The sequence below is a fragment of the Hyla sarda genome, chromosome 4 (genome assembly GCF_029499605.1).
Source record: "Hyla sarda isolate aHylSar1 chromosome 4, aHylSar1.hap1, whole genome shotgun sequence".
NCBI lineage: Eukaryota > Metazoa > Chordata > Amphibia > Anura > Hylidae > Hyla > Hyla sarda.
The window spans coordinates 356,191,419-356,218,434 of NC_079192.1; the positions used below are offsets into that span (position 1 = coordinate 356,191,419).

General features: G+C 44.8%; 1 protein-coding gene across 1 annotated transcript in view; it reads right to left on the reverse strand.

Annotated features, from left to right (window-relative positions):
* The window catches only part of DDX46 (DEAD-box helicase 46), a gene marked incomplete in the record, with an annotated part of 414,922 nt that overhangs the window by 103,569 nt on the left and 284,337 nt on the right, over positions 1-27,016 (reverse strand). The window contains 2 exon segments of the mRNA XM_056516636.1: positions 11,739-11,888; positions 24,704-24,841. Coding sequence (XP_056372611.1) covers positions 11,739-11,888; positions 24,704-24,841 — 288 coding nt within the window.

The window sequence follows — 27,016 nt, forward strand, 5'->3', positions numbered from 1 at the left end:
CTTTATTACGGATCAAATGGAATGCACAGGTAACACCAACGCGTTTCGGGTCAAGCTGGACCCTTAGTCATCACGGGGGGGGTGCGATCCACTGTAGAGGTAGCCGGAGGGCTTACCTCTGCTTCACTGGTGTCCCTGGCTCTGTCATTGATAGAGTCTGGATTGACTAGGCTCAATCAATGGAGTGCACAGCACACAGATCAATGGAATTCAATAGAACTCTATTGATCTGTATGAGGAATCTAATGATTCCTCCTAAAAGTCTCCTAAGGGACTAATAAAGTGTAAAGAAAAAAAAAATGACATTTTTATAACATCCCAGAAAAAGTTAAAAGCGATTAAAAAGTCAGATCAATACCAAAATGGTACCGATACAAAAAAAGCTGATTATGGCACAAAAAATGAGCCCTCATACAGCCTTGTATGCGAAAGGAAAAAAAAAAGAAGCTACAGGGGTCAGAGAATGGCATTTAACAAAAATTCTAAAAATATCAGAATTTTTTTTTTAACACTAGTAAAACATGACAAACTATACAAATCTGGTATTGCTGTAATCAGGCTGGCCTAAAGTTTCAAAATATGTTGGCTCAACCACAAATGCATATGAATGTGCAACCTAGGATGTAACCTAGTATGATGTCTCATAACATTAGCCAATCAGGTAGCATTACAGTTGATATAGGTGACAGACTCAGGTATCATCCTTTGCTGCTCAGCAGTGTGTCAAGATAAGTGGTTATTTTTCTCACAGAAAATTTCTCACATTATATTTAATTACTTATTTTCATTAATTTGTTTATTCTCCCATTTATTTATTAAAGTATCTTTCTTTCCCTATATTTCTCCATAATTACTATTATGTGTGTGTATGTGTGTATTCCGAAATATCTACATACATATGTGTGTGTGTATTATTTATTTTCCTATATTTTTTCGGCAATTTTTTATTTATACTATTTTCCTCCATATTTTATATTTTTCTGTCATTTATCCCTTTATTTCCTTCCTCACTGTATTCTCCATCTTGCCCTGTTCGTTCCGGACCCTCATTCCATCTCCTTATTACCTTCTAGATTCATTAATCCGTTCTCTTCATCTTTTATCTTTCGGCGTCACCGCCGCCATTCTTGTGGCTCGAGCGCTTCCCCGTCTTCTCTCTCGGGTGTTCGTGCAAGTCTCGAGTGACTTCTGACAGGGAGATCATCCCCTGTCAAAAGTTTGTGGGCTCCTTAGAGTGACAGAGCCCTGCTGACGCATTATGCATATCGCTACAGTAACGCTAGTCACAAATTCATCCCTTATCCTCTACTGCCACCCTGTGGTCGTTTTCAGTACATATAGTCCATTTATTTTACACACTATATACTCTGGTGAAAGTTAATAAACTATTATTCTATATATTCATTAACGCTCACATTTCATTTATTTACATCCAGGTCCAGATCTGTATCCAGGTCCATACATACAGCAGTACAATCCGCAGTTTCTGCCCTGCAAAATTCTATTGAGAAATCTGTCTCCATGGCGATAGCTTGCTCTAATTCTGTGACTATTGGACCTTTACCTCCCCTCCCTCCATCAGACCAATTCTGGTCTCCAGAGGAGTCTGTATCCCATCTTGCTAAGGGATTCAAGGGGCCAGGTAAGGCAAAATCCAAAGAAGCGCCATACATCTGACAACCCTTACTCTTCTAAAAGCAGTAAACATACCTCAGGAGTACCCCAAGATACGGTACAGTCTCACAATATTGAGCCTAAACAGACCTCCACCAGTAGTGGCTCTCATAGACCACGTTATTCACCCTCAACCTGTGAGGAAGCTCAAACAATTAGGGTTAAGAAATCTAGCTTCAGAGCTAAACCTGACTCCTACCGAGTTTATTCCTCTGATGAGACGGCTGACTCTAATATTGAAGATGTTGATGAAATTCTTTACCTCTCGGAGGAAAGTGATTAAAATCATGATGACCCTGGCAGTAAGGAAGACACTGATGACTGAATCTGGAGACCAATATTTTGATCTGGCCTTAATATGCCACCCACCATTTGGGGAATGGTTACCAAATTCTAAGTTAGCCGAATTTTTATCTATACCAGCTAACAAACCTCTAGACCGCCCATCATGCAGTAAGTTGAAGGCAGAATGCCCTCGTCCCACACTGCCAAATAATGCTTCTTGCACTCCAGAATTGGATCCACTGATTTCAAAATTCATTTTCAAGTCTGGAAAGAATCCAAAGAAGGGAGTGCTTTAAGTCCTGTCAGGACAAGTTAATGGACCTACTGGGTCCACTTACCAAAATATTAGATTTGGCCTAAGAAGCCCCCCACTTCCAACACCCCAGTGGACACCGAAACCCTTAAAGGCTGGGCTTAAAGAGCAATTTGTATTTTTGGAAATGCTAATGCTTCCCTCTACAATGAGCGGAAACGCTCGATTTTGATGAACGTTGACCCCCAACTTACCAATTTGGCCACGGTAGAGCCCCCTAATCCCACCAGGGGCATGTTATTTGGGGAAGACTTCATTAAAGACTTTAATAAATATGTCGACAAAGGCTCCTATCCCCAACCATCCTCACAATTTGCAAGACCTTCCCCTTTTTCCCCATACAGGGGCAGACCATGGTGAGCACGAGGTCAAATAGGCTACCCCCGTTCCAGATCCAGACCTCCCACAGGTAAGGCTAACCCAGTCTTCTTCCCAAGACATTCCATTAGGGGGAAGACTTGTATTTTTCCCACAATTGGATTAGGATTACATCTTACCTTTGGATACTAAACACAGTCAATGGTTACCAAATAGAATTTGTCACCCCTCCCGTCCAAACCTACCTACCACATCCAATTCAGTTTTCACTATCGGACAAAAATCTTATAGACCAAGAAATCAAAGATTTAATTACCAAACAGGCAATTATTCCAGTTCCTCTTCAATCACCAGGTTTCATCAGCAATTTATTTCTAGTAAAAAAGAAGGACGGAGGTCACAGACCAGTGATCGATTTGAAACTCTTGAACAATCTAGTGATTTATCGCCATTTCAAAATGGAGGGCATAATATTGAAAAACGATTGGTTGATGAAAATAGATTTAAAGGATGCATATCTAACAATCCCAATTCATCCTTCATCTCAAATTTTCCTTCAATTTCTTTGGAAAGATTAAAAATGGCAGTTCACTTGCCTCCCTTTCGGGCTGTCATCAGCCCCTTGGTGTTTTACAAAACTTCTGAAACCAGTTGTTGCCTCTCTCAGAAGTTTGAGGAGTTCGTCTTATTTATCTTGACGATATTCGCCTTATGGCCCAATCAAAAGAGTTACTTTTGCTCCACATGAACTGGACACTGTCTCTCCTTACACTTCTGGGTTTTCTCATAAATTTTAAGAAATCAGTCCCAGTTCCATATCAGGATCAGGAATTTTTAGGCTTCATGATCAACACTCAGTTGACCACTTTAAGCCTTCCCCCAAGAAGACTGAAAACCATTCGGAAAGAAATCTGACAAGTTCTCCGCAAAGATATAATATCTTTGAGGACGGCTGCTCGAATTGTGGGTCTCTTATCCTCCATTCAAGCCATTTTCCCAGCTCCTCTTCATTACAGAGCTCTCAAACGCCTAAAGATTCGGCATTTAAGAGAAGGTCTCTGTTACTCAGACGAAATTCCCCTATCTTTAGAGGCCAAAGAAGAACTTCTTTGGTGGTTCGCTCACATAGAAGCCTAGAACAGGAAGGCGATCTTCCATCCGAATCCAGACATCATTATAGAATGGGATGCAAGTCTTTCCGGATGGGGATCTCACTGCGGTTCTCTTTCTACTGGGGGAAAATGGTCCCCATCAGAATCCCACTTGCACATAAATTGTCTGGAGTTACTAGCGGGATTTTTTTTGCCTTAAAACGTTGTGCAAAAAATTCCTCCCATTGTTGTGTCCTCCTTTGCATGGACAACATTTCCGCTGTCCAATACATCAATCATTTAGTAGGTATGACATCCAAGATTCTTGAAGATTTTGTCAAAGATTTTGGGCATTTCTGTCTGGACAGGAATATTGTTCTGAAAGCGGAAAACCTTCTGGGAATTTCCAATTCAGTGGCGGATTGGTACTCTCGCTACCTTACGCACTCCAGCGATTGGAAACATCATCTTCCAATTTTTCAATGAATCAATTCTTTATGGGGTCCCCTTCATCTGGACCTCTTTGCTTCCCACCTAAACACTCAATTACCTCTATTTTTCAGTTGGCGTCCGGACCCAGAAGCTTGGAGTGAACGCCTTCCTTCAATTTTGGCTTCAGAAGACTATGTGCATTTCCCCCATTCAATCTCATTCCTCGGGTCCTGTTCCAAATTTCGATCCAGAAATCTACTCTGATTCTCATCACTCCGTTGGGGCCAACTCAATCGTGGTTTCCCCAAATTTTGCACCTCCTCATAGACCTTCCTCGTCTTCTTCCCTCCACTCAAGATCTCCTCCTTGATCCTCAAGGAAATTGTCACCCTGATTCTGTCGTGCCAACTACTTCTGGTCGCTTGGCTGATTTCAGGTCACCAAGATCTGACTTCCAATTTTCAAAATTAACTCAGAACATCCTTTCAGATTCATGGGCCCCTGGTACCAAATCAGCTTACAGATCAGCCTGGGGACTTTGGTCTAATTGATGCGATCAACAACATTTGAATCCCTTATGAGCATCTATATCCCACATCTTAAATTTCTTAACAGCTTTTTTCGATTCTGGTAAAGCCTACAGAACAATTAACCTTTATCGTTCAACAATTTCCTATAAACATCTCCCTATAGATGTCATTCCTATAGTAGACATCCTTTAGTCTGTCAACTACTCAAAGGTATTTGTTTCCGTAGACCCCCTGGTCTCCGGCACCTTCCCCCTCTATGTTCTCTGGCTCTCCTGGCTGAGAGATGTGACTTCCCTCCTCATTCCTCCTACTGGTGGATTCTGTGGACCCGAAGTTCACTCAGCTGTTGGCTGCGTTCACCTCTTGCCAAACCCTGATGGTCTCAAAGGTTGATGAGCTCCAGCAGGACTTGAGACATGACATGAGACTCAGAAGCTCCGTGAACATAATGGGGAGGTGGAACGTAGGGTGTCCACCATCGAAGATACCCTACAGCCTATTCTTGCGCAGCTATCCTCCATGCAGCGACAAATTCAAACCGTACTGGATAGGGCTACCGACCTTGAAAACAGACTTAGGCGCAATAATATCTGCCTGGTGGGTCTCCCTTAAAGAGTGGAAGGAGCAGATCCTGTGGTCTTCCTTGAAAAATGTCTGAAAGAACTGTTGCCGTCTGACACCTTCTCACCCTACTTTACTGTGGAGAGAGCACATAGGGTGCCGGCGGCCGCCACCTCCCGGGGCTCCGCCTTGACCGTTTTTGGCAAAGCTCCTCCACTATCAAGATAGACTATCCTCAGAGCGGTCCGCCTCAAAGGTGAATCGGGTGCCTTTTATCCGGATTTCAGGTTGGAATTACATAAACAAAGCATGAAGTTCCCCGAAGTTCGCCTCCACCTAAGAACCAAGGGATATCGTTATGCTATGCTGTTTCCAGCTCGCCTTCAGGTGGTGGATGGGACTACTGCCAGGTTCTTCACCTCCCCATCTGAGGCTCTGCAGTGGGTGGATGCGGCTCCAGATGCAGCTCCTCTGGACTGAGCTCCTGTCTGCTTGCTGCTGCTGAACTTTATTGGCCTTGAAATCTAGCTAGTTAGTGTTAGGCCCTAGGTTTAGGCCCCGGGTAGTTTCCCACTTAGGTCCTGTCTATAGTTTTTCGGCCATGGTCTCCTGCTCTGGACTCCTGCTATTTATCTTTGCAGGGGTTCCCAGGGAATGGGTCAGTTTTAGTTAGTGGGGGTTGGGTGTGGATTAGTTAGGTCGCTAGTTCTTGCTAACCTCCCGTGAGTTTAGTATTTCCGGATCTAGGTCTGCACCAGTTTAGTGCTAGACAGGGTTTTGTTGGTGCATTTGTTATGCCTTGTCGTTTCTTTTGTGGTGTTGTTCGTTTTTGTTGTTGGTCTGTTTGTTTGGTCTTTTGTGGTGTGTGTGGGGGTGTGTGGTCCCGGTGCTTGGCCTCCCCCCCCGGCCTGGCCCTCCGTTGGTCTCTCCTGTTAGTCTGTGCCTTCCTTTGCCAAGATGGGGACGTTGAAGGTGGTAAGTTGGAATATTAGGGGACTCAACTCTAAGTTTAAGAGAGTCTTGTGTCTGGACTTTGTGAAGCGTATGTCTCCCCATGTTATTTGTTTATAAGAGACTCTTGTTACGGGTCAGAAAGTCTTGGCCCTTAAACAGGCCTGGATAGTGAGGGGTTACCATGCGGTGTATTCTACGTATGCTAGAGGGGTATCTGTTTTGATTACAAAGGCCCTGCCATTGGCCGTCTCTCAGGTGGTTTGTGATAATTTCGGGAGGTTTGTTATTCTGCATTGCTCTATGGGGTCTTTTTCCTTTGTCCTTGTTTCTGTGTATGTCCCCCCCCCCCCTTTCAGGCTGAGTTGTTAGAACTCATCACTAACAAATTGCTTTATTTTCCTTCTGACCCTCTCCTCAGCATAGGTGACTTCAATGTAGTTCCTGATCCAGTCCTCGACAGCACCACTGCTGCTGACACTGGGTCTGTTTCGTTTAATGCTTGGCATTTGGCGTTGGACTTGACGGACCTCTGGAGGTGGAAGCACCCTACGGAGACGTCCTTCTCTTTTTACTCGGTGGCCCATAGGTCGTTTTCTCGCATAGATTTGCCGCTGGCATCCAAGGATCTCCTACCGGCGATAAGAGAAGTCTCCTACACCACTAGAGGGATCTCAGACCAGTCTGCCATATTAGTTGCGATGCACCTTGTCTTTAGTACCCCCCCCCTCCCGCATTTGGCGCATGCACCCGGGTTGGTTGCGGGCAGGAGCGATTGGGGAGGCACTGGAGGTAGCCCATGCTGACTATTGGCATCAAAATGCCTCCCATTCTGACCCGTTGGTCCAGTGGGATGCTTACAAAGCTACGATTAGGGGGCTTTCATAGCGGGTGTGGCAGGTCAGTGGAAGTTGTGGTCGGCCTTGGAGGCTAAATTGCTGCAGGAGGTTGGGGTCCTTGAGGCTGCGTATGTCTGGGATCCGTCCCCTGAAAAAGAAAGGGCATGGGCTAAGGCTCAGAGATCTCTCTTGGTTGTTCAAAAGGACAGGGTACAGTTGCGCTTGGCAGCTAGGGAGGCGGCCCAGTTTGAATTTGGGGATAAAAATGGTAAATTGCTGGCTTATCTGGCTAGGGATGCTTGCCCTCCTGCCTCTATTCCCTGTATCAAGGATAGCGATGGGGTGGTAGTGGTGGACCCTCAGATGATTAATGCTGTCTTCAGGGACTTTTATTCTGACCTGTATGATGCTCACTCTGTGCCTTGTCAGGGAGAGATCCTTTACTTTTTACAGGGTCTATCCCTTCCAATGCTTAGTAGAGCTCAGGCAGAGGCGCCCCTCATGCGGTGGTGGAAGTGGCCCAGGCTATAAAGGATTTTCCCCGTGGAAAAACTCCGGGCTTGGACGGAATGGTGGGCGATTGGTACAGGATGAATGAGGAGAAACTGGCCCCTATTCTCTGTAAAATATATCATTCTATAGCTGAGGCTGATGCTCTCCCAGACTCTATGCGGGAGGCTCATTGTGGTGCTCACTAAATCTGGTAAGGAGACAGTACTTCCTGGCTCCTATAGACCCATCTCCCTTTATAATGTTGATATTAAGATTCTGGCTAGGGTTCTGGCTACTCGTCTCCACGGGGCTATTGATACAGTCATTCATCCAGACCAAACTGGGTTTATACCAGGCAGGGCCACTGATGTGAATGTGAAGTTCTTGCAGTCAAACATAGCGGCGGTTCGGGAGGGGTTTCCTGCGGGGGCGGTTGTCAGTTTAGATATTTTTTAAAGCCTTCGACTCTGTCTTGTGGCCCTATCTTTAGGAGGTGTTGGGTGTTTTTGGGTTCGGTTCATGGTTCTGTGCTTGGGTTCGTCTCCTGTATGATAGTCCCAGGGCCCGTATCCATACTAACCTCAAGGTGTCTGCTCCCTTTTCTTTGGGGTGTGGGACTAGGCAGGGGTGTCCGCTCTCTCCCTTTTTGTTTGCGATGGCGATAGAGCCCTTAGCTGCAGCCATTCGTAAGGATCCAGGTATATGTGGCATTCCTAGGGGGTCTATAGTCGAGAAAGTCTCCCTTTATGCTGATGATACTTTGGTATATATGGTGGATGCAGAGGGCTCGCTATGGTCCCTTATGGACCTGCTTGACAGATTTGGTATGATCTCGGGCCTGCGGGTTAATTGGGCTAAATCCTCCCTTATGGCGCTTTCCTCTGGGGTCCTTCTCCCTCCTTCCCTCCCGGCTGGTGTGCAGGTGGTTCCTCATTTCCGGTACTTGGGTGTGGAGGTTACTCCGTCCCTATAAGACTATATTCCTCTGAACCTGGAGCCCCTCCTGCACACCACCATGGAGAGACTTAGGGCATGGTCCACACTCCCTCTTTCCCTAGCTGGTAATATTTTCAAAATTATTTATCTTCCTAAATTCTTGTATCTTTTTCACTTGGCCCCATCCATTCGCCCTAAAAAATACTTTGGTGTATTAAGTACTGCTCTGGGATCCTTCTATTGGCAGGGACGGCCTCCCAGACTCAGTCGGGCCCTTCTTCAGGCTCCTAGGCGGAGGGGTGGCCTGGCTGCCCCTGATGTCTATAATTATTTTCTTGCCTCCCAGTTGGTATATGCAGCGTGGTGGATCGACTTGGATCTGTCGAATTCGGCTACCACCCTTTCTGGGGTGCTCATGGGATTCTATTAAGCCCTGACCATCACGCTCTACAGGTATCACTCTTGCTCTTCCTATATTACTCCTCTATTGACTATAGCCAAGGTTTGGTCTGTGGTGTCGGGTAGATTTCCGCAGCCCTTGATATCTCCTAGGACTCCCTTGTGGGGAAATATACATCTCCCTCACCTACAGGGGCTACAGGAGGCTGGTTTTTGGGGTTCGCATGGCGTCAAATTTGTGATTCATCTGTTTCGGGAGGATCAGGTTTTCCTATCCTTTGCGGACATGAGAGAACGTTACGGCATCCCTGGAAGTGCCTCATTTCGGTATTTTCAGCTCAGGCATACAGTTCGGGCACAATTTGGCTCCATGTCGTACCCCTGTCTTTTACCGGGACATGTGTGTGCTGTGTGTTTGGTTGTCTGTCTGTCTGGGCCTTCCTCGATGGGTCTCGGGATTGCTCCTCTGCTATTTGAGTGCCTTTCTAGCAGTACGCTCTCTCACTGGTGTGATGCTATCGCTGGCAGCTGGGACCTCTCGGGAGTGCTGTTGTCTGTGATTGTATCTATTGCGCCACGTTGGCGATGTTTGTTATTGAAATTTGCAAAACTTAAATACTTTAAAAAAAAAAATTTAAATCTGAGAGCCAGGACCCTTTCAGGAGATCCCAGCAGTTGGCTCCCCTGCGATCAGACATTTATCCCCTATCCGGTATATAGGGGATAAGTTACTTTTCGCTGCACAGTTGATCATATAAATAATCTGAGCAGCCATATGGTTGTAATCCTCAAAAAAGAAAATATGCAAGTTAGTCTGAGCAATAAGGGCATTCTTAATGGTGTAACCGTAATGCTTCTCCAACCTGCTCCAGCCAATAAATCTGCCTCCTTCGATTGAAGTTATCCGCGCAAAAAGCATAGTTAGTACAGCATTAAGAATGCCTTTATTGTTCAGAAAGGCTGATTTTCTTTTTGTAGGATTACAACAGAACAGCTGCACAGATTTTTATAAAGTAAACTGCATTTGAAACTGCCTCACCTGCACTATTAACCTGTGTATTAAGGCAAATGTGGATGACGCTGTTGTCAGATTCCCTATAATACAGTCAACTATACTTTTTTGTAAACCAATGATGAATACAATTTCATACAGTCTGGCCAATTCATGCCCAGCTGTAGTACAATCTTATACACTTCCACAGTGTTAAACTAAAAGAGAATGCCTAACCTAGATTGATTGGTGTAAATAATTATTATTAACAGATTAAGAAGCTACAACAGCAGCACTAATAAAGTGACAAGTATGAGGTTTAGTAAAGTAAAAATGAACAAAAAGAGGTGTGCTCCTAGTGAAATATTGCGGGGTAATCAGTAAAATGAATGTAAAATAATGCACCTTACCATGTGGTGTTGCGCTGAGAGTGCAACACCTTCGATGACATATAGACTATGAGCCAATGAAGGTAGCAGCCTCCGCGGTCCGGTAGGAAAATGAGCAAAGGATTAAAGATATGGAATCTCCGGACGACGCCTTCCTTAGGAATTGAAAAAACTTGCCAGAGCGATAAAAAGGCAAATTTTTATTCGTAAAATGGTGCAACTTAAAAGTTTCGAATCCGGACCGGATTCTTCGTCAGGCAATATGAATTACAGGGAAAAAGGCGCCAGTTTTTAAATGTTCAGATAATGAAACTGCCACCGGGTCAGAGGGTAAAAGGGGAAGGGAGATAAAAGAACCGTACAATAAACAGTATGCAGACCATATAATAAAATTGAATTGAATGTCTAACAATGTGATCTATGAACGTGGAAGCTGTTTAACAGAAAAAACTAATATACTCCTATCCTTACTTACAAGAAAACTGAAATCCTAAATTTTAGCCAACCAGCACAAAATCCCTGCTCATGAGTTATGGCCGGTATGGCAACATGAACTAGACAAGGTTTTGCGGCTATACATAAAACCTCCTTGAAGCGCTGGAGACACTCAGATTGAAGCCCTCCACTAAGCCTAGACATAATGAAGAAGCCTTCCTAGCAGGTTGATGCGCATTAAATGCGGTTAATTGGAGATAGGTGTAGGTAATAGCAGGGATGTCTCGTTATACCAGCTGGAATTCCACACTGAGCTAGCGGGATACGAGTGGTTTTTGTTATATATATGTATCTCTGCGGGCCCCGCAAGGTACAAATAATTTGTCACTACAACGATTTGCTACAGTGTAAAGAGAGATTTGTTTACACTCCATTCTGAGTGTCTCCAGCGCTTCAACAGGAGGTTTTATGTATAGCCGCAAAACCTTGTCTAGTTCATGTTGCCATACCGGCCATAACTCATGAGCAGGGATTTTGTGCTGGTTGGCTAAAATTTAGGATGTCAGTTTTCTTGTAAGTACGGATAGGAGTATATTAGTTTTTTTCTGTTAAACAGCTTCCACGTTCATAGATCACATTGTTAGACATTCAATTCAATTTTGTTATATGGTCTGCATACTGTTTATTGTACGGTTCTTTTATCTCCCTTCCCCTTTTACCCTCTGACCCGGTGGCAGTTTCATTATCTGAACATTTAAAAACTGGCGCCTTTTTCCCTGTAATTCATACTGCCTGACGAAGAATCCGGTCCGGATTCGAAACTTTTAAGTTGCACCATTTTACGAATAAAAATTTGCCTTTTTAACGCTCTGGCAAGTTTTTTCAATTCCTAAGGAAGGCGCCGTCCGGAGGTTCCATATCTTTAATCCTTTCCTCAAGTATGAGGTTTATACATTTTAAAATTCTAATTCAAATCTCAATTTTTAATCTTAAAGTTATCACACTACAACAAACGTAGGTAGTTTTGTGCACATTACATGTAATACTGTATGCAATATGTATTATAGCTAATTTAGAAATCACCACATATATACAGACTTACATCAAGAGCAGTGTCCTCATCATCTGAATCCTGAAGGCCAAGTGCTGCCTTCTGAAGCTTTTTCCTTTCATTTGCCAAAGCTTGTTCTGTTTCATCAAACTTAAATCCTTTACCAGAAAACCCACTTGTCTTCTTAATAACTTTACCTTCCTGATAAAAGAAAGAATAGTAATACATAAACATACTTGATCTCATGTACATAATAAAGGGTGCTATTGTTGGTTCTATAATGTTCTGATATATTGATCGCTATATCTATACAGTGACCCTACGATGGCCCCGACGTGATAATTTCAACATGCAATGGCCTCTCAGAGGCCATCGCATGTTGAAGGCAGCATCAACATACGATGCTTTTGTATGTCGGGGCCATCGCATAAACGGCTATCCGGCAGCGCAGACTGCTTCAGCTTCCACCAGATAGCCGTTTATGGTGCCCCCATGTGCTCCGGTGATGGTCTCTTACCTGTCCTCGGGGCTCCAGAGCGTCCTCTTCGGGATAGCCTCCATTGCCGGCGCTCTCAGTCGTCATCACGTCGCCACGCACGCCGTCCCGTCATCTAATAGGAGCGGCATGCGTAGTGACATGATGGCGGCGACGGAGAGCGAGGATCCTGGGGAAGCAACGACGTCTGGGTGCATCGGGGACATCCCAGGGACACGCTGACAGCGATGGAGGGCGACATCCAGGGCAGCGGTGATGGTCCGGAGCGGCGGGGACAGGTGAGCATTACTTCCTATACTTTACATTGCACGGATCCCTCAACATACGATGGTTTCAACAAACGATGGTTCATTTGGAACGGATTATCATGCTATGTTGAGGGGCCATTGTACTCATATGCCTATGCTAAAATGCTATATGCTATTGCTAAATATTGCAGAACAACTTTGCTTTCCTTATTTCAAGACATTTCAGCTGGCTCTTTGCCCGTAATCAAGACTAGAACCTTGAGATGGAGACTATGGATACAGGAAGTCTTAACATTGGGCTTTGTGGAAAGATTGAGAAATCTCAAGGTAAAAGCCTTGCAACATAAATGACTTATGCTACGCTACGCTCAAATGACCAATCAGCATATAGAACGAGGCATAATTTTATCTTTCACCCTCCCCTTTTTATCAGTTTGTAAAAACGAATGTGATTTCCGTATAATAAACAGAACTCCCTGGGATACCGAGGAGGGAACTCATACCAACCTGGCCTGGTGTGAATTTTCTTACGTCGACACTCGGAAAAATAGTACAGCAGTAGTCACTCACAAATTAAGGCCGCACATTAACCCATCCTTAACATTTGGTGGCAGCGGTGGGATGGCGGAACCACACTCGAGGGAAGATACGAATCCAGTGGAGAGACACTGAGCTAGGGCTGGGCGGTATACCGGTTCATACCAAATACCGAAATTTTTGGGCTGCACGATATGGATTTTTCCCATACCGCAATACTGGTTGGGCCCCTCCCCCTTGGGAATGAATTATCAGCCAAGCGCAGCGCTGTCCCCACATCGGAGACCTAATCATACGTGACCCGCCTGCGCTGTTCTGTTCCCCCCCCCCCCAATTATCAGCCCAGCAGGGTACTACTCACACATGTCACCCGAAAACACTGCCCTGGGGGACGCCGGTGCTGTTACTCCCTGTACGCCAGTGGTCTCCCACCTGCGGACCCCCAGATGTTGCAAAACTACAACTCCCAGCATGCCCGGACAGCCAACGCTGTCCGGGCATGCTGGGAGTTGTAGTTTTGCAACAGCTGGAGGTCCGCAGGTTTGAGACCACTGCTGTACGCTGTATCCCTATGCCCGGGCTGCAAAAGATAAAGAAAAACTTTAACTTACCTATGTCGGCCTCACGCTAGGGACGGGAACGTCGGACAGCCGTCAGCCTATCACCGGCCGGAGCAATGTCTCACCCCGGCCAGTGATAGGCTGAGCCCACAGTCATGTAAGAAGCCGGCTTCTTACATGACAGTGGGCTCAGCCTATCACTGGCCATGGCGGGACATCGCTGCGGCCAGTGATAGGCTGACGGCTCTCAGGCGTTCCCGTCCCCAGCGTAAGGCCAACGTAGGTAAGTTTACGTTTATTTTCTTTATCTTTTGCAGCTCGGGCATAGGGATACAGCGTACAGCAGTGGTCTCAAACCTGCGGACCTCCAACTGTTGCAAAACTACAACTCCCAGCATGCTCGGACAACGTTGGCTGTCCGGGCATGCTGGGATTTGTAGTTTTGCAACAGCTGGAGGTCTGCAGGTTGGAGAACACTGGCTTACAGTATAGAGTTCCAGCGCCGGTGTCGGCCCGCAACAAAGAGGAGGAGGTCACATGATTTGGGGGGGGAAAACACAGTAAGTCTGCTGATTTTATGAATTTGTAGTCTTGCTTTTGTTTTTGGGTAGTTTTTGTGGGAGTCTGGACAGCCTAAGTCGACCCTCTAGGATTCAACTCGGTAGCGACAGATATTTCCGTTGTGTTCTTTTGTTCTCTGTTTTTTTAGTCGCTTGTGATTTACTGCCGCTTTAAATAGGTTCGCATGGCAAAAGCAGAGATTTTTTTCCTCCCTTTTGCCAGTCAGAAACTTGCAGGCTTATAAAAACTATTTTTTTTCCTCTCACACTGAGCTGTGAGTCTCTTATCAGCTGATGCTGAAGACAGTGTTCCGAAGCAAGGTCAAATTCGGCTCCTAATGCCAACATTAAAAATCATGGCAAGGAGAAATTAACTGTATGAGACTCTGTGGGTTTTTTGAGTCTTTAAAAATCAATTTTTTCCCCGGATTATTCGGATTTTATTTAATTTTTGATTTTTTAATCTAATGGATTCGGTCGAGGAAGCACATGTGTTGTAGATTTTTTGTATTCTAGGTTCTCTAATAGCTTTGCTGTACATGGGCTAGGTAACTTTTTCTGGATGTCAGAAAAGCTTCAGAAGATAGTATTGGCCAGTAATTTTCTTCTGTTTTAGAGGACGGCATTACTGATCACTTTGGTTGTACTTGAGCAAGGATAGTGGCTCTTGCAGCTTTTGTATTTGGATTAATAATGCATAAGAGTAGCAGATTATGGTAGCATCATACCAACGGTGGTTGTCACTTTGACACCCTTTTTGTTTGGTGTTTGGGATCTATTTGTTTGGCCAATCCACTGTGAGTTTTTGCTAATAGGGTAATTTGGAACCCTCTCTCATACGAAGAAAGAGCTTTAAAATTGTTCAGTTTTTGCACGGATACACTTTTAGAGATAAAAATGAACACTTTGCAGTCTTTGTTTAAAAGTCAGACTGCTTCTGTCCCTGAATATTTAGAGGCACGTGCAATAGTTATGCACCATGAAGGGAAAAAGCATCTTGAAAAAATGAAGAGACTTATGTCTATATGTGGCAATCATGAGAGGGGTAGATTACACCCAGATTTATGGGCTGATGTCATTAAGGAGTTGCTGGCACCTGCCCAGGCGTGGCACCGTGCATCATGTGCTATTGCTGAAAAAGGTTATGTGGAGGAGGAAAACAGAGATGAGAAGAGCAATGTGATTATGTTCTTGTATTACAAAGAAAGACATTTTACCGCTCAATAATAATGATCCTAGCTGTTGGTCGTGTCCCCGTTGTTGTCAGCAAAGCCTGCCCTCAGTAGAAGACTGTTTCCTGTTGCCAAGCCTGGCCTGTAAATTCTCCACCATGTACTGCCACAGCACCTCCGTATACTGGAAAAATGGAAAGCCCCCCCAAAAAATGCACCCATCCTACTGTATTCTATTCAACCTCCGTATAGTGGTGGCTATGTTACTACAGTAATTTCCTGTACTGGCAGCCATCTTGGAGGCCCAGGAAGTATGGCAAAATCCATTTCCTGTGCTGTCAGCAATCTTGGTTCAACAAATCTACTTTGTGTAATGAGCCCTCATCCAGTGCACCCAAACAGAACTTGCCAGTTGCTGGAAGGTTTCCAAACGGAACTTCCTCTAGTGCTGAAGCACTTGATCTCTTTCCAGGTATGACACAGGATGGGAGTTATTTTGTATGTAATGACCAGATCACTGGCCTATACCCAAATCAAACCCACACACTCCCGGATCAGCCCTCACCGGAATGCTGTGTATTTCATTTTGCGGTGCCTCACCAAGAAGTCAGACCTCTGTGCCCAGTGAAGACAGTCCTCCAGCCCAAGATGAACCCCATGCACAGTTTCAGTCTCCTACCAATGATAATCATCAGTCCCCAGAAGAGATGTTATTTTCACCTGTTAATACAATCCCACCTACTGTGGTGCAATTTTATAAGCCTCCCAATACTTCGAACAGTAACATGTACCGAACCCTTTTATCATATATGGTGTCTGAATCCTTTTAACCGGCCCTTGGAACAAAGATCTGGAATAACACCCTACTCCGGATTGGCATGGATTCCATGGAAAACCAGCAAGTGCAAGCTATAGTTAACCCTGCAAATCCGTATGTTCAGCATAATGATGGCCTTGCTGCTGCCTTAGTGCAGGCAGGGGGGGGGGGGGGGGGAATAGTATACAGCATGACTCTGATCTGTTGGTACTACAACAAGGTTAAACCTCTGAACTGGCCATTACAGGCGCTGGGACACTGCCTTGCAACATGATAATACATGTTGTTGGTCACAGATATTCCTCTGCCCAACATGATGCCTGCATAAGGCAGCTTCAGTCGACAATACACCACATTCTTGATCTAGCTGGAGAGAAGGAAATTTCCTCTCTGGCCATTCACTCATCAGTTCTGGACTCTTTGGATTTACTCCTAATATCTGTGCCAATGCAATAGTGTCCAGTATTGAGAATCACAACCCAATACCAACATTGCAAGAAATCAGGCTTATCTCTAAAACATACGAAACAGTCCAAGCTCTGGTGGATGCTGTCACCTTGCTCAAGAAACCTAACCTCACATGATGATTCAGATAACCTACAATATGGATTACCCAGATCCACGCCATCTAAACTCTTGTCCATACAGCCTGGTTATTACAGAGATCTTATGCATAGGTTTGGTGAATCCAGTCCACCGCAAACTATGTCAATACCACTTACCTATGGTGGTATTAAAAGGGTCTGAAAAACCTCTTTCAGAAACTCTTTATAAATATGTTCCGTTTACCTCTGTGCAAGTAAATAATCTTGTAGCCCAACTACCTGACCAAGAGAAACAGCCATTGCCTTTCTACAGAAGAATCAAGCAAATCCAACAAACCTATTCATCAGTATGGAATGATTTATATAATCTAGTCTCTATCAGAACTGGAGATGCCTTCTAGCCTATCATTTCCGCCAGCCTTGATAGCTCTGGTATTGTGGACGAGGAGACATACTCTTCTGGAATAGAATTCTGTGACAACTACAAGCCTGGGCCAAAGAGACTAGCTTTAGGCTCCACCAATTTCTCTGATGCCTCTCAGGAACCTACGGAATCAGCTGAAAAGTTTTTCTCCAGACTACTTAATCTGTTCAAGGATCAAGGTTATGACCTAGGAAGCGAATTCCATAAGAAACTCTTCATTAGCACCTTTGTTACTGACCTCCACGATGCTGAAGAAAGGCTTACGGACACTAGGCCTGAATATGTGACACTTGAACCAAAACAGCTTTCACTCATTGTCAAAGCTATTGAAAAACCAACTGAAGTGGCACCTACTAAGAAGAGCTTGGATGTGTCAATCTGTCGAGATGCACCGATGACGCTTAATGCTACAGCACAATACCCGGTTCAGAATTATGTCCCTCAGTTCCAAACCGTTCCTGCTCTGTACCTTGTTCAGAATTATGCCCCTCGAAGATCACCCGTCAGAACGATCATCTGCTACAGATGTGGTAAAATTGGACATGTCGAGCGACACTGCAGATCCAAACCTCTTCCTTTTAACTACCAAATGTATTCAGCCACTGCAAGGCCAATGATGTCACAAAACCGTCATAATATGGACTAACAACAATCTGGATCTCTCTCCGAACACCCAAACTTCTCCAGGATGAATCAACAATGAAGACACGACAACAGAATAACTCAAGAGAATCCAGCTAATTATGTCCCGTATAGAAATTATCAAAAATCTGGATCTGAAATTTACTCCTGAAACTCAAAGCCACCATTAAATATGAAGATGATGGCATGCACCTTGAATTATCTCAACCACTCACACCTGAAGAAGTCTGTATTTTGCGAGCCTCTCCACTGATGGTCATGAATATCGAAACAAAGACTACACCCAATGTCTATCTACAACAAATTCCTGACTATGTCTGTTCCGAAGGCCCAGATGATTTTTGACTCTTGCCTGTCCCGCCTGATAAGGTCTTCTTAAAACCCGGAGCCAAGATACCTAGAGTACCACAGTATCCGCTCAAAGCAAACGAAGAAACATCTCCTACTGAACAAATCCCAACTCTTCTCAAGAATGGAGCCTTAATCATGTGTTTCCCCAGCAAACACTCCTTTGTTTCCAGTAAAGAAGAAGACCCAAAAGGACAACCTGAAACTCCGCATGGTACATAACCTTCGTGCCATTAATGCTGCCACAGTTCTGGATACTCCCATTGTTCCCTACTCACATACTCTGCTCAGCTCAATACCACCAGATGCCAAGTTTTTTTTACTATTCTGGACTTAGCCAATGCTTTCTTCAGCGTTCCTTTGCATCCAGACTGCCAATACCTCTTTGTCTTTACTAACCAAGGAGGACAATACACCTGGACACGCTTGCCAAAGGGAGCTCAAAACTCCCCCAATAACTTTTCTCAATCCTTATCACCTGTCTGCAGCCATGGTTATGTGCCCCTCCTAATGTGACTTTACTTCAATATGTGGATGACCTTCTACTCTGTGCCACATCGCAAGATGAGTGTGCCACCACTTCAGTTGATCTGCTATCTTTTCTTTCTTCAATCAACTGCAAGGTGTCCCTTGAAAAAGTTCAGTGGGCACAACAAAAAGTTGTCTTCCTAGGACATTGTATCTCTCAAGGTGCTAAACACCTCTCAGAAGACAGGGAGCAAGCCATACAAGAGATTCCTGTACTTACAACTGTCAAGCAACTACAGGCTTTCCTTGGTATGATCACTTACTGCCGACAATTTATTCCGGATGCCTCAGCACTGATGCAACCTCTATATGATGCCATTCCAGGTATGACTCAGAAGCAACCACTTTCATGGGAAGCCATACAGTGTTTGAACTGCCCAAAAGACCTTATGTCCGCTCCTGCACTCCACATCCCGAACTATGAACTACCGTTTTATCTGTTTCGCTCTGAAACAAAGAGCCATGCTTCTGGAGTCCTTGCACAAAAACATGGAGACAAATTGAAACCTTTGGGATACTACTCATGCAGACTAGATCCTGTTGCACAAACTGCACCCACCTGACTTTGAACTGTGATAGCTTCTAAAGACCTTTTGGACAAGACTTTGGACATCATTCTTGGACATTCTATCATTATCCTCGCTTCATATAATCTGAAAGTAATTTTGACTCCATGCCAAAGAAATCTACTTTATATACAAAGATAAGTGAGGCTTCAATGCTCTCTCCTACTTGCGGATAAAGTCACTCTTCAAAGATGCACAATCTTGAATCCATCCCCTGTTTCCTCTCTCGAGGGGGGGTGATGAAGAAAAACAAATTGAACAAAATGATGGAGACCTCGGTGACCCTAAGCACAATTGTTTAGAGATTATGGAAATGGAGACATCACATCTACCAACGGTCCAAGAAACACCATTGGACAATACAACCTTTACTCTCTACACAGACGGGTCCAGACATGCTCATGAAAGTGGCAACTTCCACACAGAATACTCAATGGTTAGCCCATTAGAAGTTCTGCGATCAAGACTACTCCCTTCCTGTGTCTCAGCGCAAGAGGCGGAACTTATTGCTGTAACTGAAACCTGCCGCATCTCGGAAGGACAAACCGCAAACATCTACACGGACTCTGCCTATGGGCATGGAGTGGCACTGGAGTCGGATTAAAATGGGCCCTAAGGGGGTACATGATTGCAAATGGAACCCCTAGAAAGAACTTTGAAGCTGTCAGGACCCTGATTGAAGCCTTAAAACTGCCTAAACAAGTGGCAATCATCAACGTCAAAGAGCACGGAAAATTGGACTCTGAAGAAGCCAAAGGAAATTTCTTGGCAGACCAGGCTGCATAAGAAACTGCAATACTGCCCCTTGCTCGAGAGGAATCAGGGGTATATGTGGTGACAAGAAGACAGAAGAATGGATCAGAAGAACCAGAAGAGGAAAAGGAGAACCCTGGACTCAAGACACAAACAGTTCCAGACTCAAGCCCTGGATAAGGGAAAGAGGATATGGGAGAAAATGGGAGCTGAACTAAATGAATCGGACAGAATTTGCCTTCCTCAAGCCCTTTACCTGGGGGTGACTTAATGGGCTCATGGAGTCACCCACAGAGGAAAAAACCAAATGATCACTTCTATCAACAAAATCTACCTTGTACCAGGAATAACAACACCAGTTCAACAGTATATCAAGGGATGTGACAATTACAACACCTGTAACCCTGGAAGAACATAAGTTACTCCAAAGAAACACTTGGCCAAACCTTGCTACCCATTTCAGAGGATCCAGATTGACCACATGCAATTGCCCAAAAGTGGAAAGTTTGAGTATGTGCTAATAGCAATGGACATGTTCTCAGGATGGCCAGAAGCCTACCCAGTCACTAATATTACAGCAAAGACTACTGTAAGGAAACTACTAAGAGCTGGTATGCAGAATTGGAGTCCCTGAAGTAATTGAAAGCGACCAAAGACCGGCTTTCATTGCGGATATCACAAGAGAACTTAGGAGAATGGTGGGAGCAGACCTTGGACTCCATACTCCATATCATCCCCAGAGCAGTGGAAAAGTTGAAAGATTAAATGGAACCCTAAAGAACAAGATCCTAAAAGTCAGTAAAAAGAACTGCCCCTTCCATGACCAGAAGTGCTTCCTATAGCCCTGTGCTCTGTTAGAATCACACCCTGAAAGCCAACAGGTCTAACCCCATACAAGACACTTTTTGGGGGGTCCCTAAGCTAGGATGTTATTACCCTCAGCAGCTTAGTGCAGGAAATTATAGTTTAGTAAAGTTTGTTATTACCCTGTGTAATGAGCTTAAAATAACACATGTTGCAGTTTTATTCTTCCATTCCAGATCTCACTGAGCAAGCAAGTCACAATCTGCAGCCCGGAGAGTTTGTCCTCGTGAAAAGACATGAGGGGGCCGCTGGAACCTAGATTTGAAAGTCCTTATCAGGTTCTGACAACTTTGACTTTGGTGAAACTGGAAGGAGAATCAACATGGATATGCCTCACACTGCAAGAGGGTTCCTACACCATGCTCTTTTTCGTATAAGTGGAGTACAAACCCAGCAACCCAATCCGACTCCACCACACTACTGGACTGACTTGACAATGACCCAAGAGTTGTATCCCACGTTTTCATAACTCTTCCAGTGCCCAAGTGACTACCTTCAAATGTGACTACTGTGACATAGTGAATTGTCCCGAGGTGCCAAAACAATGTCTTATGTATCGGGATTACAATTCAAAATACACATGTGTGACGGATGACTACTGGGGGAACAACCTTGACTATTGGAGAACGGTGGGGATGGAACACAGGGACTGACTGGAACTATAGATCACAGAGTGCCAACAGAAGAAAGGACAATACCGACAAATCTCTACTACGGAGAACGACAATTAGGTGTTGCGTAGTCCCCTGTGTAAAGAAAATAATCTCCACTGTAGAGGCCGCATTTCAAACAGGGAATAATGTATGTGGATATTGAACCTACTATTTCAGCTTATCTTAACCTAATTGATACATCAGACCAAAGCATGTCCGAGTGAATTCCACCCATGAAAACAACCATCCCGTATGCCAAATGGTGCAAGTGCAAACCCAGCAGAGTAGGGTGAACATAGAAGTCCCAGGTAAAGGACAAGTCTGAGTACAAAGGGGGGCGGTTCACCAGGAACCGCTCATCTCAAATCAGTGAAGCATCCCATACCCGTTTTTTATTTTTCTCCGCCTGAACCTGGGACTATTAGGCAGAACACACCATAGGGAAAGATGGAAGGAAACAAAGAAAGTTCTTAGGGGGGGGGGGGGGGGAATTGTTGGGTCTATAATATTCTGATATATTGATCGCTATATCTATACTCATAAGCCTTTGCTAAAATGCTATATGCTATTGCTAAATATCGCAGAAGAACTTTGCTTTCCTTATTTCAAGACATTTCAGCTTGCTCTTTGCCCGTAATCAAGACTAGTACCTTGAGATGGAGACTATGGATACAGGAAGTCTATACATTGGGCTTTGTGGAACGATGGAGAAATCTCAAGCTAGAAGCCTTGCAACATAAATGACTTATGCTACGCCACACTCAAATGACCAATCAGCATATAGAACGAGGCATAATTTTACCTTTCACCCTCCCCTTTTTGTCAGTTAAAGACTAATGTGATTTCTGTATTATAAACACAACTCCCTGGGATACCAACATGGCCTGGTGTGAATTTTCTTATGTCGACATTCAGAAAAATAGTACATAGTTACTCACAGATTAAGGCTGCACATTAACCCATCCTTAACACTATTAAACTAATCAATCTTAATGTATATCAACATTAGTATACAGCAGGGGTCCTCAAACTACGGCCCGCGGGCCACATGCGGCCCGCCGAGGACATTTATCCGGCCCGCCACTGCCTGGGACATCCCTGTGTCCCGAAAGATGTTTTCAGAACACAGGGATGCGCTCTCGGAGGCCCCGCGTTTACTTTAAAAAACGCAGGGGCCGCTGGGAAGGTGGCGCACGCAGGGACGTCACTGATGCCGTGCTTGCGCCCATAGCAACGGAGCATGGAGCAGCAATGAGGACGTGCGCTGGCCAGCTTGGTAAGTGTTACTAGTAACTGTACAGCTTGGTAACTGTACTGCACCTAATGTGGGGGGGGGGGGAACTGTACTGCACCTAATGTGGGGGGGGGGGGGGAGAACTGTACTGCACCTAATGTGGGGGGGGGGGGGAACTGTACTGCACCTAATGTGTGTGGGGGGGAACTGTACTGCACCTAATGTGGGGGGGGGGGGGACTGCACCTAATGGGGGGGGGAGAACTGTACTGCACCTAATGTGGGGGGGGGGGGGAGAACTGTACTGCACCTAATGTGGGGGGGGGGGGAAGAACTGTACTGCACCTAATGTGGGGGGGGGGGGGAACTGTACTGCACCTAATGTGGGGGGGGGGGACTGTACTGCACCTAATGTGGGGGGGGGGGAACTGTACTGCACCTAATGTTGGGGGAGAACTGTACTGCACCTAATGTTGGGGGAGAACTGTACTGCACCTAATGTTGGGGGAGAACTGTACTGCACCTAATGTTGGGGGGGGGGGGGACTGTACTGCACCTAATGTTGGGGGGGGGGGAACTGTACTGCACCTAATGTTGGGGGGGAACTGTACTGCACCTAATGTTGGGGGGGGGGGGAACTGTACTGCAGCTAATGTGGGGGAATTGTACTGCACCTAATGTGGGGGAATTGTACTGCACCTAATGTGGGGAAACTGTACTGCACCTAATGTGGGAGAACTGCACTGCCAACCCTAATGTGTGGGAACTACAACCTAATTTGGGGGGATCTATACTGCCACCCTAATGTGGGGGGAACTGTGCTGCGTACTTAAAGTGGTAGTCCACTAATAAGATATATAAGTGTGCATAGGAATTTGTTCATGTTTTGTTATCTATAGTCCGGCCCTCCAATGGTCTGAGGGACCGTGAACTGGCCCCCCGTTTAAGAAGTTTGAGGACCCCTGGTATACAGCCTTTATAGGTGTATCATCACTAAGAAAATGTATTGCTTATCACAGCCTATGAGCAGAGCTGCAGTATGGACACACAAATGCCATTCAAGCCAAAGTCCTCAATCCACTCATGCAGTGAGAAGGAATAGGGATTTTGTGACTCCTGTTACGATTGTTGGATGTCCTAGCTGTGGGGTCCCCAATGGTTATATAGATTTATCACCTTTTCTGTGAATATACTTTAGAAGAAGAAATACCCCTTTACTTTTTAATATTTGTTTAGTTTTGTGAATACAAAGCCAGCTCATTAATGAGAATGGCAAATGTTGAGCATGTAGTTAACATAGGTGAGATCAGTGAACATGTTTGAAGGCCTTCACTGGATGACAAGCTGCTGTAACTTAAAGGGGTACTCCAGTGGAAAACTTTTTTTTTTTTTTATCAACTGCTGCCAGCAAGTTAAACAGATTTGTAAATTACTTCTATTTAAATATCTTAACCCCTTAAGGGAAAAGCCCATTTTCACATTAAGGACCAGTGTTTTTTTGCAAATCTGACCACTGTCACTTTAAGCATAACTCTGGAATGCTTTAACTTTTCATTCTAATTCAGAGATTGTTTGATTCCCCATAGCAAACCTATTCTGCTCTGGACAGTTTCTGACATGGACTGAGGTGTCAGCAGAGAGCACTGTGGACAGGCAAAAAATAAATTTAAAAAGAAAATAACTTTTTCTGTATTATACAGCAGCTGATAAGTACTGGAGGGGTTAAGATTTTTAAATAGAAGTAATTTACAAATCTGTTTAACTTTCTGGCACCAGTTGATAAAAAAAAAGAAAGAAAAAAAAACCTGTTTTCCACCGGAGTACCCCTTTAACTGAACTGTACAATTAAGTCACACAGATTAAAGCAGGTGACAAAGAGGACCTCCCACTCTGCCTAGAGGCTTAAATAGTAAGGAGGAGTTTTTCTTATCTGGCTACTGCTAGCAAACGTTAACTGCAAAACATATCCAGCAATCAATCACATATTGTGTGCACTCACCTCATAAGGCCGCATCATATTTCCAAAGCACATGTACGGCATTGCACACACACATTCAGAATATTACTTACAGCTTTCTGCTGCTCCTTGAACTCTGACCACAATTTCTCCAACTCAGAAGGAACTGCAGTCCCTGAAAGCTCCAAGGCTTTGATTATATCCCCTGCATAGCGAGCTTGATCCTCTGTGATGAATGTAAAGGCATATCCCTAAGGAAAAAAAAAGGGGGGACACTCACTTTTAGCACTGCATTGATCATTTTAAAGCTTTACTACAAGAAAGTGCTGGAGCCTGTTAACAGGATTTTCTTAGTACTAATGTAAAATCCTTAAATCCTTTTTTCTATTAGTTCATTGGGGGAAACAAAAAACCATGGGAATAGGTTGCTTCTCCCAATAAACTTAACTATTTTATTTTTTAACAGTGAGTACTTACAAAAAGGAGATTTGTATGCTTACCATAAAATCTCTCTCGAAGGATCCATTGGAGGACACAGACCATGGGTATATGCTGCTGTCTCTAGGAGGCTTGACACTATGGCAACAAAAGAAGTCAGCTCCTCCCAGCAGGGTATACCCGCCCACAGGCATATGAGGTAATCAGTTTTAGTCCCAGAGCAATAGGAGAAGACAGACCGGTCAGGAGAAAAACCACGAACTGTCCGAGAAACCAGAAGACAAAGTAACTGAACACACCCTCGGACAGATAACTGAATAGAAACACCGAAAAAGGGTGGGAGCTGTGTCCCCCAATGGATCCTTCGAAAAAAAGATTTTACGGTAAGCATAAAAATCTCCTTTTCTCTATCGGCTCCATTGGGGGACACAGACCATGGGACGTACCGAAGCAGTCCCTTGGGTGGGCAAGGAAATCAGTCAGGTGGACAGCTGGACCGCCGCCTGCAACACCTTACGGCCCAGACTAGCATCAGCTGATGCAAAGGTATGAATCTGGTAGAATCTTGCGAAAGTGTGCAAAGACGACCAAGTGGCCACTTTACAGAGCTACAAGGCCAAAGCCTTGTTGGGGAGGCCCAGGATGCCCCGACAGAATGGGTGGAATGAGCCAAAACCCTGAAGGGTGGGATCTTCCTCTTGCAGCGGTAAGGGTCCGAAATAGCAGAACGGATCCACCGAGAAATGGTGGCCGTAGAAGCAGGTTGTCCTTTACAATGACCTTCCGTAAGAACAAGAAAGTCCTCAACTCAAACACTTTGGGCTTAAAGTTCACGTTTGACATCGATTCACATTCCCTCCCCTTCCTTGATGTACTGGTACAAAAGGATGACACAGGAACACTATCTACTAAACTATATCGTAAATCTACGTCCACGAATAGTTTATTACACTGGTCATCCTTCCACCCGTTTGCATCACGCAGAGGTATCCCGAAAGGGCAATATCTTAGAGCCCGTAGGAACTGCTCAACTGATGATGAATTTCATCAGGAAGCTAGGAGGCTGAGGGACCGCTTCCATCAACGGGGATATCCGAGGGAAATCCTCACATCAGCATTCAAACATGCACAGAGTCAACCACGAGAAGAGTTATTATCACCTCGAGAACGTCAACAGGATGACTCCTTTTCTCGGATTATAGCCACATATGATGATCATTCGGCTGAAATTTATGGGATCATCCAAAAAAACTGGTCTATCCTCCAGGCTGACCCCCTTCTTGATAGGGTAATATCTTCCCGACCATTAATAACGTACCGCAAGGGTCGCAGTCTTCAGGATAGACTTGTCCACAGCCACTATACCCGCCCGACTCTGCCAGGATCATGGTTAGATAGACGCATTTGCGGTAATTTTCCTTGCAGTGGCTGCACGGCATGCCCCTATATGGCCAGAACCAAACAGGTCACAAGTTCATTCACAGGTGTTAGCTTTGACATCCGAGATTTTGGAAATTGTAGAACCAAAGGGGTAGTATATCTCTGCCAGTGTAATTGCCCTCTTGCCTATATTGGTAAAACAATACGGGAGTTTCGGAGGCGTATATGTGAACACCTCAATGATATCAAACACCAACGCCCAACCCCGATAGCCAGACATTTACGGGATAAACACAACAATGATCCCAAATGTCTGAAATTCTCCATCATTGAAGTTGTGCGCCCCTCTCCCCGTGGTGGGGATTTTGATAAGAGACTTCTTCAAAAAGAAACACGATGGATACACCGTTTCAAATCCACCACCCCTAGGGGGATGAATGAGGTGTTATCCTTTGCATGTTTCTTATAGAACTGATGTTACCTTTCCATGACTCTAGACTGTACCCCCTGGGGATTAATAGGCTGTATCATGAGCCTTTTTCTCCACATCAAGGGTAGAATTAGTTTTGGTGTTTGAAAACCTTGCCAGTGACTATTAGCACAAGAGT